Source organism: Petaurus breviceps, unplaced genomic scaffold (assembly GCF_028583685.1).
Source record: "Petaurus breviceps papuanus isolate PSGF00001 unplaced genomic scaffold, PetGlider_PUasm1.0 126, whole genome shotgun sequence".
NCBI lineage: Eukaryota > Metazoa > Chordata > Mammalia > Diprotodontia > Petauridae > Petaurus > Petaurus breviceps.
The window spans coordinates 77,605,890-77,620,173 of NW_027185655.1; the positions used below are offsets into that span (position 1 = coordinate 77,605,890).

Below are 14,284 nucleotides of genomic sequence, written 5' to 3' on the forward strand. Positions count from 1 at the left end.
TGATTCTTCACCACTTCATACCCATAACAAATGGAGTATCTCTTCACCCCTCTGGCTTAATGTACAATCCCATGAAAATTAAACTTGCATTTAAAGCTACAGTATTTGTGTTCTATATTTCTCCAAGATGTCATAGGATCTAGAACTGGAAGAGGTCTTACATCTATTCCAACCCAATGATAAAGAAAATGAGGCCAAGAGAAGATAAGTGACTAGCTAGAGTTTCATTTGACTGCAAGTTCTCTGATCCTAAATTCAGTGCTCTCACCACAATGTTCCCAAATTGAGATTTTTTTTTAACTGGGGGAGAGAGATGGAGAGAGTCTATAAAAATGAATGTGAATATGATATGTGAACATCTTCATCTAAATTAACAATATCATTTTTACTTTTTTCATCCAACAGATATTTTAAGAAATTCCAATACTGTGGCTATGCTCCACATGTACGCAGCTGCAAGCCAAATACTGATGGAATTTCATCATTAGAGAATCTCTTAGCGAGCATCATTCAGAGAGTGTTTGTCTGGGTTGTATCCGCAGTTACATGCTTTGGAAATATCTTCGTCATCTGCATGCGGCCTTATATCAGGTCCGAGAATAAGCTTCATGCCATGTCAATCATCTCTCTCTGCTGTGAGTATTCTTCCTAGGGAAAGGGAATTTTTGGCTATCATAATCATGATCATTAGAGAATAAGCAAATTCCAAACATTTTCCAGAGTCACAATCTATTCTGTGACTTCTTTTCATAGTCACCCTAAAGACTTAAAATGTAAAATTCTGGGAGCAAGGAAGCCCATACCTGGGATTTCATCCACATGGGCAATTCTAACTGTGGAAAACCCTCCTCTACTGTTAGAGATTGGCAACTCATTTGTAAATTAGAGTCTTAGACAGATGTATAAGGGCACAGAGAGGTTAGGTAGCTTTCTCATAGTCAGTTAAAAAGCATCAGAGACAGAACTTGAAACCAGATCTTTCTGATTTCAAGATCAGACCATCACTCTTATGGACTGTGTCATGCTGGCTGATTCTCTTAGATAAATAATATTGTAAGATCCTATGAGCAAATTTATGAAGTACTATATGTTGGCTTTTATTCCTCCCCTCCCCTTCTGCCCTTCCTTTCCAGGCCTCCCACCCCACCAATGAAGTCATGACCTCAGGAGAGTAGAACAACTGGGCTGTTTTGTGATGTAAGCATTTGATGTACTGCCCAACTCTTATCATTCTTGCAGGAATCTATGTATTATTAAATATTCCTGCTACTCCAAGCATTCAGATGTATCTCATGCTTCCCTTCCCCATGTCTCCTCCTAACACAAAGAAGCTTGTCAGCCCTTGGCTAGATTTAGTTTCCTCACAGAGGTCCTACAGTCAAATTCCTTTCCAAAGATGTAGTTTAGTGATATTGTTTATAAGCCCCTTAAGATTAAGCTTCTCTATAAACAAGCAGGTCTCAGATTAGTTTATACCACTTATCTACTGATTGTTTGATATGCTAGCACATGGTGGGCCAAGGCAGGGAACCCTGCCTTCCATGGCAGAGCTGAGAGAATGTGGAGAGCCCTGCTGCATCAGGGCGGAGGGAGAATTGGAAGTTCTGCTATTCCCCAGCAGGACTGAGAGTGCCATCTACCCAGAGGCTGTGAGTTAAAAGAGAGACAGGACTCACGAGTGGTGGAAAATAGAGTCTCCTTTATTGTTCTAAGTGCAAGCCTTCCATAGAACGCTTCCTGATGGCTCCCCCCTGTGGACACTGCACACTACAGTGCTGCTAGGCCAGGGTAAAACCCCACTCTCATCTCGAGGATCCAATGCTCCCACCTGCATGCTTGCACTCTTCCCTGGGGGATGGGGAACCGATCCAGGCCTAGCAGCAAGCCCTTCACCTTGGGGGGTTTATTCAGCCATCAGGGTCAGAGTCTCACTGGCCCATGGTTCTCAACACTAGCAGTAGAAAGGCAATTTGGGAGAGGTGTAGTCTAGACTTATCACACTGAAGTTTTAGCTTTTAAAATGTCTTTAGTGGGGGCGGCCAGGTAGCACAGCGAGTAAGAGCAACGGCTCCAGTGTCGGGATGACCTGGGGATTGAATCTGGGCTCAGACACTTAGCACCCACCCAGAAACACCTGGCCATGTAACCGTGAGCAAGTTACTTAACCCCAGTTTCTTAGGGGTGGCCAGGTGGCTCAGCGAGTAAGAGCACTGGCCCCAGAGTTGGGATGATCTGGGATCGAATCCGGGCTCAGATATTAGCACCACACCCAGAAATAACTGGCGGTGTAACCTTGAGCAAGTTACTTAATCCCAATTGCTTAAAAAAATAAAATAAAATGTCTTTAGTGGGCCCAGATTCTCAATGGTGTGAATATCCCCCCACCCCTCCCGCCCCCAGCCTGGCAGCAATGTTGTTATACAGCTCATCCACATTTTCTCATCCTGTGCAATTTTTCCCATATCCTCCTCACACAAATCCTACAGGAAATACTTACCTGACATTTTAGAGCACTTCTAAGAAGTCTTAAGATCATATTAGGAAGGAAGTGTTTGTGATGAAAAACCTCATCCAAAATTTAATCAAGAACACAGAGATCCTTAGGATAAGAACAGGAATTTATTCTCTTCCCCAGGAGAAGAGGGCAGTCTTCCCCATGACTGATCATGAGGAAGATGTCCATTACAAAAGGCAGAACAAGAATTTATACCTTGACTCTTGGTCAAACCCCTTCCCCAGGCTATCCCTTGTCCCATTGGCTGAGAGGTAGGCTCAAATCTCAGTGCAAAAATCTTCCCCCATGGCAAACAACAGAGGAGTCTGCCACTATGGCTTACAAAGAACAAGGATGCTGATTGACAGCAAGGGAAAGGGGGGGAAAGGTCTCAAAGCAAAGGGTCTCAAGCAATGAGAATGAGCTCAGGCTGTCCCTGACTCCCATTGGCCGGGAGAAGGGGCCCACAGAGGCAGGAAATCTGAAAGTCTCCTGAAAGGGCTTGCTGCTGATTAACAGCAGAAGTGAATTGGTGGGAGCAGGGGAGAGGGAAGTTCTGAGAAGTTTTCACTTCTCCCCAGACAATCCCCCTTTCTTTTCATCCTCTGAAAACTTCTCATTAGATTGCTCATCTTCCCAAGATGGAGTCTCCAGGAAAGAAGCAGGCCTGGTTATGGCCAGGTCCAGACTCTTGGGAAAGCTGTCTGCATCTGATGTCTTCTTCAGACCCCTTGGCTCAGAGGGGTAATCTTCAGATGCCTAGAGTTCATATGCACAAGCTGGCACAGCCAGCCAGACCTGACAGGGTTCTCAGAAACATATGATTTGACAAAGGTCAAGTTTCCCAGCCATGCAAGGCTAGGTCCAAACAGTATAATCAAATAGTTCAGTTTTCTTAGCCACAAAGGACTAGGCTCAAGCCATACAATAAGGTTTTCTCGCAATTTTACAAAAATGACATGATTACATTAAGTCAGATACAGATTAAATTTCTTAGATGATTCACAATATACTAGCTTTTAGAAAGGTGATTACATGTCACCAAGATAACCAAGAAAACTTACACACAAACCATACAAATTAACAGAACCATTATTACTAGCATCAATTAACATCCAATTCCTTGTACCCCAGTGACCTATTTCATTTTAACAACACTTTTGAATCCCAGACGCCTCATGTAGTTATATGATTTGAAAGGGAGTTCTGCTTCTCCAGTTGAGATCTAGGGGTTACCAGATAATTCTGACTTAATATAAATTAGTACAATCACTTAAGATTAGTTCCACATTTTGAAACTTCAGAGAATTTTCAGTTTATTTATTCTTTGTTATTTCCATCTTTCCTAAATCCTGCACCTGGTACAGGAATCTTTTAAAATGCAAAAATCTATTAAAAAAAAGATTTCATCTGCCCTTTTTAAAATTATCAGACAGATGCTTTAATAAAGTAACATTAGTTTCACCCTTACCACTATCTTATACAGTCCTTGAGCTAAAATCCCAACTTTTTATCTTTTTCCCAAACATGCTCAAAGCTTAAATTCGCGTAATAGACAATTTTTGGAAGCCAATCTTATACATCTGTATATAGTTCTAGAAGAATCATCTAAGTCTGATCCTGTTGCTCTCCTCAAACTTACTATCCTAGTCAATTAGGTATCTATTTCATTATATTTTGCCTTATCATTTATCATCTCCTTCTTTGAAGGATGTTATCTCTATATTTATTTATTCCTTTATTTGGCCCTGAATATTATTTCTCAATGAATTTGCTATAGAATAGAAAGAGGGACAATGCCATAAACCTTGCCAGAATGAAAACTTCCTTAGTCCTGTTTGATTCCAGGCATGAGTCATCTCTGTTAGTCATTCAGATAACCACTAGGTGCCAAAAGCATAAATAGGTGGGGGGGGGGGGGAGAGAAGGGGAAGGGGCAGTGTCCTTTTCAGAAAGAAAATGCACAACTGGGAAATAAAGTCAGAGAGATCCCATCTGGGCAGTGTCCAAGGTTATCTCCAAACTTTTCCCAAGCACAGACATCCACCTTGAGCAGTTTTCAGCCTGCAGCCCCTGATATCCCATTATTAGCCTTTATGACGATTTCTATAATCAAGGCTTAGAATAATAGTAAAATTTACAGTCCCCCAAATTATTAAATAGCAAATAAATATGGACTAATGTCCTGCAGATAATCAAATCTAAATTTTGATTTAGCTACTAATTGTAAAATCAGTCTACAAATCTTTCTGCCTTTCATATTTCTAATCAAACATTTATTAGCTTTCCAAATTTCTCAAACCCATTATCCAGATTATTCAGCTTTCCTTTAAGTTTTAACCATAAAAAAAAGATATCTCATAAGTTATTATTCTTTTTACTGACATAGATGTTCTACACTGGAATCCTAGTTTCCTTGCAAGTTTGTTTATTCTTCCCTAATTAAAATCAATCTGGAAGAGAGAGATACTTCAGGAATCTAAAATTTTCATTTATATGTTCAAATAGCAATGTTAACTTTTGCTTAGGCCATGCAATAATCACAAATTCACATTAAAACAGCAAGATCTCTTCTGCTTTATAACTTATTGAATTAATTTAACAATAACTCATTTTGAAATTTACTGAACCTTCAAAAATGTAACACACAAGACCTTTCAAAACATCTTTTCTAAAAGTATTTCTTTTCTAAAAAAGGAAGAAAAACGATTTGAATTTATCCTGGTGTTAAGAGGAATAATCACTAAACCTTTATGAAAGAAAAATTAATTGGAAAGTTTTAAATGATGTTACAGATTAAATTCCTAGCTACTTCCAGAGCTCCTGAATATCACAAAATTTAGTCTTAAGCAGTTTGCATAACTTTCTGCCCATGTTCTGATTTTAGATGAAAAATACTAGATTTTCCAGTAAGCTAACACAAAGGAGCTCATAGCTTTTACTGACTACTTGCTCTGATCACAGAAATTTGCAATAGAAAGCTTAACCTTAAATCAGCTGGATGTGTTTTTCAAATTGTTATACACAGACTAAAACTTGCTTTAGTGCCACACAGTCAATCAGTCAATTAACTTATCACCAGAAATCATTTACATTCTGGAAACCTTCAGATTAACACCAATACATCCTTGTATATATATATGTGTGTGTGTGTGTGTGTGTGTGTGTGTGTGTGTGTGTGTGTGTGTGTAATTTCCCTTTCAGGATTTTTCATTTGCTCAATAAGAGTTCTACAAGACATATTTCCAATTCACCTTGCACAGAGAATCATTCATCTCATCATTAATAAGATGGAAACTATAATTTTAAATCACTATATATTTCTATAATAGCCAAAATTTTAAATGAACAATTAACTACCACAGTAAATATCAGCAATATTATTACTGCCTGTTTTAACCCAAACATAACAGCTTTAAATTATCAGATTTTATAACACAAAAAAATCCAATTCACATGCAACATAATCCAGATTTTAAAAATTTATGTAACACCATTCCTACTTCAGAAATATTTTTTTTCAAATTTCACTAGCTAAGCAGACCTTTAGAAACACAATATAGTTTTAGAAAGATGGCAACAACATAACAAGGAATTTCGAATGACATCAAATGACTTATAAATAATTGATCTTATCAGTCCTGTCATTCACTTCAAAGTTAGAGAGATAATAATGTTGAATCCAACACACGCCAGTCATTATATTAAACATTTTACAATCATTATACCATTTTGATCCCATAACAACCACTATTAATTTTCCCTTTACAAATTCAGGAAACAGGTCAAGCAGAGATAACAAAAACTTCTGGTTGTTAAAGAACCAGCAATCCCAATATTCAATTTCCAACTTCTTAATGATTAATGCTCAGAATTTGCTAAACTGTTGTTGTTGTTGTTGGGTTTTTGGGGTTGGGTTTTTTTTTGTATTTCTAATTTTCATTATAATTCCAGGCTGGCCAAACCAGGAACTATAAAGAAAGATTTTACATATTTCCCAAATTATAATATTTCAAAATATTACAACACTCGGATCAGAGTGTCCCATTCATCATTTTCTATTCCTTTAACAATGTAGTTCCTAATTTAACAACATTTAGACTAGAAAAAAAAAATGCTTGCTACAACATAGATAATACAACTGTTTACCAGTAACATAATTATTATGCTCTTAATTTTAAACTTTGAATTCAGAACCAATCAATTACAAATCTGGTGACCTTAATTAATTCCTAGACCATCCCCTTGCTGTACAGTAAACAAGGGTAAATAAAACTTTAATTTTATCAAATTACAGAGTTTAGAAAAATGTCCCAAATATTATGTATTTAAAACTTGCTTCTATCCCATTGATCATGTTAGGTAAATGCATTTCCAAATCACTTTACACAGGAAATAAATCATAACTCTAAACCACTGTATACATTTTCATAAATATTTTCAGGCCAGTACCCATGGCCTTTTTGGCTGTGTGTCCTTGTCTCCACCTTCTTTCAGGGAAGGCTCCTGCCCCATCCCCATTCTTCTACCTCAAGGGAGATGAGGGAGAATGAGAAACCTGAAGTGTGCTCCAACTCATCCAACCAGCTCTCTCCATCCCCTCCCTCTCTCCCAGTCTTCCAGAAGGGGGATTAACTTAATTCCTTCATGAGGCGGGTATAAATCCTAACCACCCCCCTTCCATTCCACTGTAAAGTATTGGAAGAAACCTTAAGAAGTTATCTAATCTAATCTAATTTCCCTTATATCCAGGGGAAATTTAATGCCATTAAGGTTTTTAATATACATTTATCATTTCTGATTTGTAGAATATCAATGCTCAGTACTATGTGTCATTCATTCCATATACATATGTTGAACACCTAGTATATTCAAGAGACTATGCTACATCTTTCAACCAAGTAAAAGCATTAACTTCCTCTTAACTCTTCACTATTTTTTCATTCTGCCTCTTCCCACCCTCCTCCCCAAAAGTTTTACCAGTTCCTATTTGGAGGAAAACAATCTAAAGTGGATCAATATGTATTGCTTAGATAAGAGAACTCAGCAATCTTTAACTCCAAATTGTCAATGAAATACTTGGGACCAGTCAGTGGTTTATCAGGCTTATCAAAGTGGTTTATCAAAGTTTATACCCAACTTTACCCTTTTGTGGGATCAGGGCTAGCCTGATACAATGGTGTGATCTCTGGGGTAGTAGAATTGCCCCTCTGAGCCAAAAAAAAACCTGCCTTAACTTTCTGCTCGATGATTCTTTAGGGAGATAAGGACTGGACTTCTTATTGTATTGTAGTAAACTCCCTCTACTAATCCACAACAGCACTCTCTCTTGTAACTTACACTCTTAGAGCATTTTCCTGGGGTACTGAAAGATAACTTGCTCAGGGTCACACATTTCATAATGTGTCCAAGACAGGATCTGAAGCCAGTTCTTTCTGGCTCCAAGGCCAGCCCTTTATTATACCATGCTGCCTCTCCATGACTCCTTCTCAGGGGACAAAACATTTCATCCCCCAGTTAGAAATTCCACAGAAAAATACTACTGTGCTATAAGAAATGATGAGCAGGATGGGTTCAGAAAAACCTGGGAAGTCTTATATGAACTCATGCAAAGTAAAGTGAGTAGAACCAGAAGAACACTATACACAGATAATAAAAAATTCTGATCAATATGATGATGCAACGTAATTCTAAAGGACTAATGATGAAAAATGCTGTCTACCTCCAGAGAGAATTGATTAAGTCTGAATACAGACTGAAGCATAATTTTTTCATTCTTCATTTTTCTTGTTTTTGTGTGTGTTTTCTTTTGCAACATGGCTAATATTTTGAATGACTATATTTCATATATAATATACATAAATATATATGTAATCGATATATTGTTTACCTTTTCAAGGGATGGGAGAGAAGCAAGAAGTTGAGAATTTGGAACTTAAAAAATTTCAAATGTTAAAAAATGTCTTGGGGCAGCCAGGTAGCACAGTGAGTGGGAGCACCATCTCCAGTGTCAGGATGACCTGGAGATCGAATCCCGGGCTCAGACACTTAGCACCCACGAGAAACACCTGGCCATGTAACCTTGAGTAAGTTACTTAACCCCGATTGCTTAAAAAAAAGTTTTAATGTAATTGGGAAATATTCAACAAAATACATAAAAATATATATTTTTTAAAGTCCACAGATTTATAGTACAAATACCTCTCAGACAGCCAAAACATCAACTTACCATCAGTCTGTTATGACATCACAGCCTTTTCAGAAGGCAAATTTTGATCGAATAGGCACAGAGTCACAGAAGTTGGAAAAAGAAATAGGTGCTCAGAAGCAACAAAATAGTACATAAAGGGGAGACTGAGAGGCCCAGAAGACGATACTCTAGGGAATAATTTTTAATCCTTGAAGATTTGCTAATTCTAAAGAGCACTATTTGCATATATTCTCCACAATGAGGTTCAAGAGCTCCAGTCAGCTGCTACACGGGGCAGAAGCTTACTGGATTATCTTCCATAGGACCAAATTCAGACACTAGTTTCTAGATTCCTCCTCAAATTCTTAAGCACAGGTGCAAAAAATCAAGTTGGTGGCTATTTTGATATTTTTTTAATATGCCTATTAGTTTCTACTGCTATACTCTATTAGTGATGGACAATGCACCAGACAGGACAGCAGTCACTCTGACATACCAACTACACTGTCAAGGAGAGGTGTAGAATATTGAATACTTGATCAGACTTACTGTCAAGTCACTGCCAGGGCACTCCGAAATCTATTCCATTCAAGTGTAATAATTGCAAAGAAAAACATTCTCATTTAAGCTGATTTTCAAACAACATTGCTTCCTGTGAAATAGAAAAAAAAATTATGCTTCTATATGTGTTCTACTTATTGATTCTTATAGGTGCTGACTGCCTGATGGGAATATATTTATTTGTTATTGGAGCCTTTGACCTGAAGTATCGTGGAGAATACAATAAACATGCACAGTCATGGATGGATAGTACCCACTGCCAACTAGTAGGATCTTTGGCCATACTGTCCACAGAAGTATCAGTTTTACTTCTAACTTTTCTGACTTTGGAAAAATATATCTGCATCGTCTATCCTTTTAGATGTTTGAAACCTGGAAAATGCAGGACAATTATAATCCTGATTCTTATATGGATTATTGGGTTTGTGGTGGCTTTTATTCCACTGAGCAACAAGGAATTTTTCAAAAACTATTATGGTACCAATGGAGTCTGTTTTCCCCTTCACTCAGAACAGGGAGAGAGCATGGGAGCACAGATTTATTCAGTAACTATTTTTCTTGGTAAGAAACTATTATGACACTCCTTTCAGTTGGTAGCAGAATAATCTGCAGTTCTGAGCTCATCATATTTTATGAACTCTACAGATTTTTATTTCAAATTGTCATCTAAGTAAAAAGTGAAATATTAGGGAAGCACTAGAAGGACCTAGAAGAACTATAATCTAACCCAGGGGTGAGGAACCTGTGGGGAACCGAGAGGCCACATGAGGCCCTTTAAGTGTGACGATTTGACTGAATCTGAGCTACACTTGAGGACCTAGAGGGCCACATGTGGCCTCAAGGCCAAAGGTTCCCCACCCCTGATTTAATCCTTGATCTCCTGATTGTCCAGTATAATACACTTTCCCCCAGACCATGTTATATCTCTAGCCAGACTGTGACTAGAGCAAGGCAACTACTAGAGCTTTGCTCCAGGGTCATGAAATATAGAAAGTATGGAGGCATTTACAGCTCCTTAGCAGTAAGTACTTAGTTAGCAAAAATAGTTAAAATGAAAGCTACTATATACTGCAAAAGGCCAAATTGCAGGAGAAAGCCTTTGCCCTGTCCCCCTACTTCCATTCCCCTCACCCAGCCAGTTTCACAATGCCCTAGCATATACATGCTACTTCACACACCCAACCCCCAACTGTGAATTGAGTGTGTATTCATACCACTTGCCTTAGATATATATGTTGTATGCTTACCCAGGTGCATTCATTACTAATTACAGTTCTTTCTCTGCCTTCCGTTAATATAAGCAAGCTATAATATAATTCATATAGTTAAAATACAAATCACTTAGAAATTTTTACTAACATTTTTGTAAAGGACAATGTGGAAGTGAAATTTGGGTCTTTTGCATTTATAATCTTTACATCCATGTGTGTTTTAAGTAGCAGAACACCTGTGAAATCAGCATGTTAAAAATATATATTTAGGAGCAGCTGGGTGGCACAGTGAATAGAACACTGGCCCTGTAGTCAGGAAGACCTGAGTTCAAATCCAGCCTCAGACACTTAACACTTACTAGCTATGTGACCTTGGACAAGTCACTTAACCCCAATTGCCTTGCCATCCCTCCTCCAAAAAAAAAAAGACAGACAAAAAAATATAAAGTGCATGAATTATGAAAAATCAACATCACTATTACTAGAAAGTTGTGCTCAGGCACAATGAAACATTAGAATTCTTAGTTTTACTCTACCACTTTCCATATTAAATGTTACCATTATTCCTAGCAAATGCAAGACAGCTGCAAATGAAGTCTTAGTATTTCCATATACTATATTAATTTTTAATGTAGGACAAAGAAACTTTTGCTACATTTCCAGGAACTTCTCTTTAATTATACTGATAATAACACTGAACTATAGAATGCTTTATGCTTTCCAGATCAGAATCACATACTGACTAATGGGACTTATCTCCTAAATAGGTGTTAACTTGGCAGCCTTTATCATCATCGTTTTTTCCTATGGGAGCATGTTTTACAGTGTTCACCAAACTGCTATAACTGCAACAGAAATCCGCAATCATGTTAAAAAGGAAGTGACCCTTGCCAAACGTTTTTTCTTCATTGTGTTTACGGATGCCTTGTGCTGGATACCCATTTTTATACTGAAATTTCTTTCCCTGCTTCAGGTAGAAATACCAGGTATGACACTAGGGTTTTTTTTTTCCTTTTCTTTGTGAATGACAAGCAACAAAATTCCTCTTTCTGCTTTATTTCACTGAGAAGAGATCATTAAAAGTCTAAATCCAAAATCCTCTTGAGGGATATACATTAAAAATTTACATGCATAGTCCATTAGCAAAAATGTTTGGGTTTGTTTGTTTTTTTCTTAGAACTGTGCAGTGTCTTTCATGAATATGGAGTAACACAATGCTTATTAGAACATAGGAATGGAGGCCAAGAAGTATTGGTGACTGGTCAAAATTATCCATTGCTAACAGTGACCCAGAAAAATCAAGCTGGAAAATAGTTTGTCTCCTTTCTAAATTTTATTAAGTTTAAAAGGGTTTTTTTGGTTTTGCTTAATTCACTCTGAATCAGGTCGTACAAACAGTCCCATATTTCTTTGAATCTTCACATTTATCATTCATACACTATACATTTATATTCATACACTATAGTTAAATAACAAATAATTATAATAAATCGTAAAAACTTAATTTATATAGCCTGAAGACACACCAGTTTGGATGGGTAACTGCCAGGTGACAGCATGATACAGCCTGATGTCTTTGGAGTCAGACCTGGGTTTAAATTCCAATATGGCCAATCTGTGCCATTAAGACCACGTACAAATTACTTAATCCCTATGAGATGCATGTTTCTTGTCTGAGAGATAAGGAAAATAATACTTGTGCTACCTCTTTCATAGGGCTATTGTGAGGAAAGCTGTGGCTAAGCCTTGAAGTGCTATTATATGAGAGTTATTAAGGTGATGGAAGAAAGCATCCAAATATTAAAGACTGGCCAGTTAGGAATAGATACATAGGGTTTCCCATAAGACAGTTTTAAACCATTAAAGTTTAATATGAAAGCCTGAAGAGCTTTAATGGCGTAAAGCTGAACTAATACTTTGGGAATGACCTGTAAATTGACATATGTGTGTGTGTGTGTACATTTATACAAATAAATACTTATGTGCATATATATGTGTAGGTGTGTATATATACATATATGTGTATATATACACATACACATAGATACCCCACATGCAGATAATCAAGTATTCATAGTGATGGTTTTGGTTTTGTGTTGATATCTTTTGTTTTGTATCAGCTTCATTCCTACATATATCCTCCCCTATACAGAAACGCATCCCTTATGGGGGGGGGGGGAGGGGGAAGCCATTTAGAAAAAAAAAAAGCCTAAACAATACCTGAATCTGGTAGTATATGCAAAGTTTTGAATCCATAGTGTCCTGCTCTGTAAAGAAGGGGAGAGGTACAGGATTATAATCTGAGAACCAGAAGGGAATTTCAAAACCATCTAGTCCCCTCTTTTTTTTTAAAGCAATTGGGGTTAAGTAACTTGCTCAAGGTTACACGGGCCAGTTATTTTTGTGTGGGTGTTAAGTATCTGAGGCCGGAACTGATCCCAGGTCTCTCGACGCTGGAGCTGGCACTCTTACTGCGCCATCTGGCCGCCCCTAGTCCCCTCTTTGTATAGATGAGGAAAACTGAATCTCAGAGAAGCAAAATGTCTTGCCCAAGTTTGCTCAACTAGTTAAGGGTAAAACTGTGAAGAGGAAAATAAATCCCACAGTAAAAGAAATGCAAATTAAAACAACTCTGAGGTCTTATCTCACAAGATAAAATTGGCTAAAATTACAAAAAAAAAACCTGGGGGGGGGGGGATGTGAGCAGGAATTAGGGTTGGGAGACAGATACATGAATGCATTGCTGGTAGAGTTGTGAATTGATCAAACTTATGGATTATGCAAGAGAAGTGACAATAATGACCATATACCTGGTTAGATAAAAAGGAAACAATGACTATGGTGTCAAAAGACTTAAGTTGAAATAGTATCTCTGACACTCATTACGAACCAGTATGACCTTGTCCCCATGATTGGTTGAACTAGATGGCCTCCTTTGACCTAGCAATCCCACTGATGGCAAATATCCCAATGAAGACAAAGGTTCAGTATATACCAAAATATTCATGGAAGTACCCTTTGATAGCAAAAACTGGAACCAAAATACATGTCCATCAATAATGAAATTGTTTTTGTGTATAGATTTTGCAAAATGTTTTAGCATAATGCCTGGCACATAGTTTATTCATTAATTGATTCTAACTCTGAAATTCCATATGGCTGAAAAAAGCTATAGTATATGATTGTAAATTAATGAAATGACAAATTTAAATTTAAATTAAATTAAATTTAAATTAAAGAAATGACAAATATGAAGAATTAGAGAAATGTGGGATGATTTGTATGACTGTGAAGAATGAATTAAGCAAAATTATACATATATATGTATATACATACACACACAATGAATAAAATAATGTTAATGAAAAGACTACTAAAGTGAGGCCAAATAGAAAGTAACTGAAAAACCCATCAAAGTGTCAGAGAAATTATGGAACACACTTCCCTCTGAATGGCACGGAAACAGGGAACTATTATGGTAGAATGATGTAAACACTGTCAGAGGGCAGTTTCTCCTGAATTGTTTCTCTGTGCTTCAAGGGATGGCTGAATCTAGAGATACACAAGTTTGAGTTGTTGGGGTTTTTTTCTAGAAATAACTGATGTGAAGACAAAAGGAATCAATAATTTTTTTTCTAAGTCCAGTGCTCTTTTTACTGTATCATGTCACTTTTTAAAAAATTCTTTAATGGGTCAAGATGGCAGAGTAGAAGCAGGACTTCTCCGCACCTCTGGCTTCCACCTTCCCCAAACCATGTAAAAAGGGGACTCTAAACAAACTTTGGAGCTGCAGAACCCATAAAATGACATAGAGAAGCTAACCTTCCA

General features: G+C 37.4%; 1 protein-coding gene across 2 annotated transcripts in view; it reads left to right on the forward strand.

Annotated features, from left to right (window-relative positions):
- Positions 1 to 14,284, forward strand: part of RXFP1 (relaxin family peptide receptor 1) — a 186,200-nt gene that overhangs the window by 166,732 nt on the left and 5,184 nt on the right. For both annotated transcript variants that reach the window (XM_069097288.1, XM_069097295.1), the window contains 3 exons: positions 406 to 635; positions 9,396 to 9,806; positions 11,224 to 11,442. In XM_069097288.1, the coding sequence (XP_068953389.1) occupies positions 406 to 635; positions 9,396 to 9,806; positions 11,224 to 11,442 (860 nt within the window). The remainder of the gene's footprint in view (positions 1 to 405; positions 636 to 9,395; positions 9,807 to 11,223; positions 11,443 to 14,284) is intronic.